The sequence below is a fragment of the Atta cephalotes genome (genome assembly GCF_000143395.1).
Source record: "Atta cephalotes unplaced genomic scaffold scaffold00003, whole genome shotgun sequence".
NCBI lineage: Eukaryota > Metazoa > Arthropoda > Insecta > Hymenoptera > Formicidae > Atta > Atta cephalotes.
Window position 1 is genome coordinate 1,191,694 of NW_012130067.1, and position 4,284 is coordinate 1,195,977.

Below are 4,284 nucleotides of genomic sequence, written 5' to 3' on the forward strand. Positions count from 1 at the left end.
GTACCGGACGTACTACCGACGTAGAGAAAGAACGTAGGACGTAATAAAATTAAAATTTAAACTTACTAGGTAAGGAAAGTAACTAACGTAGTATACGTCACTACTATATATATATATATATATATATATATATATACGGATCTGATAAAATTATACGATTAAACTTTTGCATAGAAGCAGAATGGACGAAACTAACACCTTTTCATGATTCGCCGAATTTAATGAAACTTTGTATATTTATAGACAAAAAATAATTAAATTATTTTAATTTCGTATTAATTTTTTATTAATTTTACATATTGATGACGACCGAGACCTCATTCTTGAACAAATATCGCATAATAGCAATTCCGTATTCAATCGACTAATCACGGTCAAAAAACTATAATTTTCATATGTGTTCAAGAATAGGATCCCGGATTGTAGTTAAAATGTCTATTTTCATGTATTTTTATAATTCACGTATTTTTATAATTATAATATAATAATTACTACGCAAGAGATCATATACGCATGTTAAGCTAGAAATATAATGAAAAGCACAGGTAATAGGAACAAGAAATAACAAACTTCAATGTCTCAGAAGCCATTTATACTAGAATGGACGCTTTCTGATAGGTTGAAATTTCTTATTCTCTGTTCCTATTGCTTATATTTTTCATTGTATTTCCAGCTTTATTGTCCCTTGATGGTATTCCTATTTTCAGAAAAGTTTGCTAAGCAAATTATCCAATCGTATTACGCAGCTGTATCTTACATCGATAATATGATCGGCAAACTTATATATCAGCTACATGTCTCGATGATCCGAGAAAATACTATTGTAATATTAACATCTGATCACGGTACGTTTAATTAATGAAATAAAATATACGCAGAGATGGGCTTTATTCGAAATAGGTGCATTTAAAATGGAAAAACAAAATGCAAAATACCAATTTTGTATTTTGTTTTTCTTTTTTTTTATGGCGAGTTAATTATAAGACCTCATAAAAGGAAAATGACGGATATTCTCCCTCTTAAAATATTAAAAATAAGAAAACGAATATAAGATAAACACTCAAAATTAAATAATATGAGAATATAAATATTTATAAAAAATTATTAAAAATATTTAAAAAATGCCCATTTTCTATTTTAAATAGATGTCTAAAAACCATTTTATATTTTATATTTTTAAAAGGCTAGATTACAACTATTTTACATTTCTTATTTTAAGTAGAGACACTCATTTTGCCTATCTCTAAACATATACATAGCAATCGTGTATATAATATAGTAAATTGATATTAACTATATAGGTTGGGCTCTTGGAGAACATGCTGTCTGGTCCAAATATAGCAATTTCGACGTTGCTGTGCATGTACCTTTGATAATATCAATTCCAATAGTCACATTTGATTTTAATTACGATGCTATATCTATAAATCATATGAGATATAATGCACAGATTACAAACAATGATAAAATAGAAAATAAAAACTTGAAATACTTATTACATGTTGAAAAAATTGGCGCTTCAAATATAAGTATAGGATATGAAAGGAAACATAAAAGAACTCTTTTCGGGACATATATCCAAAGACATAATAAATCTATGAGAAGCAATGCGTTACATTCCAAAAAGCACTGTCGAGTCACAGACGCTATTGTGGAACTTGTCGATATATTTCCGACGATCGCGAATCTAGCGGGTGTTCCCATACCGATATGTCAAGTTATTAATAATACGAATGCTCATTTAAAAAATATTTTCATTCAAAACAAAGTACCCAATCCTTGTAGCGAGGGTATTACATTATTACCACTTATAAAAAGTACTTTACAATGTCAGGTAAGGCATATTTTTTTATTGCATTATGAATTATACAAACGTTTTATATAAAACAAAAGTTCTCCATCTTTATAATCTATCCTCGTTAATTTGTAAATATTTCAGAGCATACCTTGGAAAAAGGCGGCATTTAGTCAATATCCAAGACCAGAAATTCAACCTATGCTCCATCCTAATAGTGACAAGCCCCGTTTGAAAGACATAAACATTATGGGTTATACCTTGAAAACTAGCGATTATCGTTATACCGCCTGGATACCATTTGTGCATACGACGTGCAAACCAGATTGGGACGTTATTATTGCAGAAGAATTATATGATCACAAAACGGACAGAGCGGAAGAGTTTAATATAGCAGCCTTGCCAGAAATGTTAAAAACGAAAAAATATCTTAGAGTATTGCTAAAAGATGGATGGAGAAATGCTCTTCCAAGATATTAAAATCATAATATAAACATTTTTATATTACAGCAATACAGTATCTATTATCATTATTTCTATTTTAAATATTTAAACATTTCTTTGTCTATATGTGGCGTGTTATAATTAATAAATGAATTGGCAATAATCAATTATAATTTATTTATGAGAAATGTAAATAAATGTATAGAATTTATCACCAACATATGTATCTGTCGAAAATGTTTGGAAAATAAATATTATATACATCCATAATGGATTAAAACCGATTGTATCCTAATAGTAAATTTAATAAATTGTAAAAAATTGTAAAATATAGATTTTTATGTAATGATTCTTAAATAAAGCCTCGGTATATGTAAAGGTTTTGTAATACATGTGTAGTATATGAGTTTTTTCTTGAATATCCTTCTTAATACCCTTAAAGTACAGCCTCGTTATATGTAAACGTTTGGCGACATATCCTAAACATACGATCTTATACAAAGTGAAGGCACTTAAACTAAACCATTTGAATAACTCTTTCTGACGAAAAAAATATTTCAAATAAAACTTGATTGAATTAAAGAGGAACATCCAAGAGAATAAGATTTATTAAAATATTTCTTTCAAACTATAACAAAATGGAAGATTTATTCAGGCCTATTTTAAGTGCCTCATTTCCTGTATTATTCTGCATTATATATTAAAATCTTGAAAATATACAATGCACAATTTGTCTATATCTAATTATACAAATATTAATTTTAACATACAGTACTATTATTTTTTAGGAAATTAATAGAAAATATTTAAAATAATATTTTCGTATACAGTGCACATTCCTTTCTTGATTTATAACTAATCAAAATTTATATCAATCTGCAGATAATACTATCTCAACGTAATCAGTACAAAATATTTATATATGAAATTTACTCCTCTTGGATCTTACTGTTATCAATTGGTTGCGCAGCTATTTGTACGCTACTCATTCCGCTCTGACGTGTTATTCCAGTACTTGTAGTAGGAACTACCTATAAATTATATATATATATATATATAGAGCGTAATTACATTTAAATATTAGAGAGTTTTACAATACCGTTTATTCAGAGTACGGTGAACGCTAAAGTCGTTATTTTCTTCTCAACAATTAATTAAGAAAAGGATATCACGACTTTAGTGTTCACTATATCCATGTTAAAAACTTCCTATCATCATATTCAAATGACAATGTAGCGCAATTACCATACCTCTATTATATCCTGGTCCACAGTTACGCCTACATTGTTATTCGACGAGGTATTCTGTTTTGCAAATAAATTTGGAATTAAATCTCCTTCGTTTAGTTGCGCGGGTTTATTCGCGTTCACATAATTCATCGATTGCCCCGAAAGCAATTGGCCCAACTGCGTAACTTGCGACTACAAAAAAATATTCAATATTTTTAAAAAATGTACAGCTCAATATATATAAACAAACATTTATATTTACATGCATATTGTTCGTTACTGAAACTTGTGGTCTTTGTTGAAAATTCGGCGCTTGTGGTCTTTGTTGAAAATTCTATAAAAATTATGTTATAAAAATTATACATACTACATTTTATACAGATGTCTCACTTTAATCTATCATCCCTTTTGTCTTTGTTGGATAAATTCAAATAAAAAAAAATATTTTCGGACAAAAAATTGTATGACAGCACAAATCATGAAAAAATCAATTTTTCGAAAAAAATCAGTTCTTTGTGATTACATGAAGATTCACTTTATCAACTCACATAAGCATTTATTGATTTATTCGTTGGAATCATTAATATTTTTAGTTTAAAATAAATTATTACCGGCGAAAACGGTACTGATTGTACAGGTTGCTTATTGTATAGCGTAGCTTGTTTTTCCCAATAATTATACATTTCCACTATAGCTCGATTCGTCATCATTTTCTGTTGTTCCGGTGTTGCATTCGGATACTGCAATTATTCAAAATTATAATAATTATACACTTGAGGAATTGTTTAACAAATATATAGATATGTGTGTGTGTGT

The 4,284-nt window shown here is 28.3% G+C and overlaps 2 protein-coding genes across 2 annotated transcripts in view; one reads left to right on the plus strand and one right to left on the minus strand.

Annotated features, from left to right (window-relative positions):
• LOC105624958 (iduronate 2-sulfatase) overlaps positions 1-2,275 on the plus strand; it is a 6,048-nt gene extending 3,773 nt beyond the window's left edge. Inside the window, 3 exon segments of the mRNA XM_012206304.1 lie at positions 708-845; positions 1,302-1,834; positions 1,940-2,275. Coding sequence (XP_012061694.1) covers positions 708-845; positions 1,302-1,834; positions 1,940-2,275 — 1,007 coding nt within the window.
• An 893-nt stretch (positions 2,276-3,168) lies between these two features.
• LOC105624969 (transcriptional regulator ATRX-like) overlaps positions 3,169-4,284 on the minus strand; it is an 18,671-nt gene continuing 17,555 nt past the window's right edge. Inside the window, 4 exon segments of the mRNA XM_012206315.1 lie at positions 3,169-3,270; positions 3,490-3,660; positions 3,731-3,802; positions 4,080-4,208. Coding sequence (XP_012061705.1) covers positions 3,169-3,270; positions 3,490-3,660; positions 3,731-3,802; positions 4,080-4,208 — 474 coding nt within the window.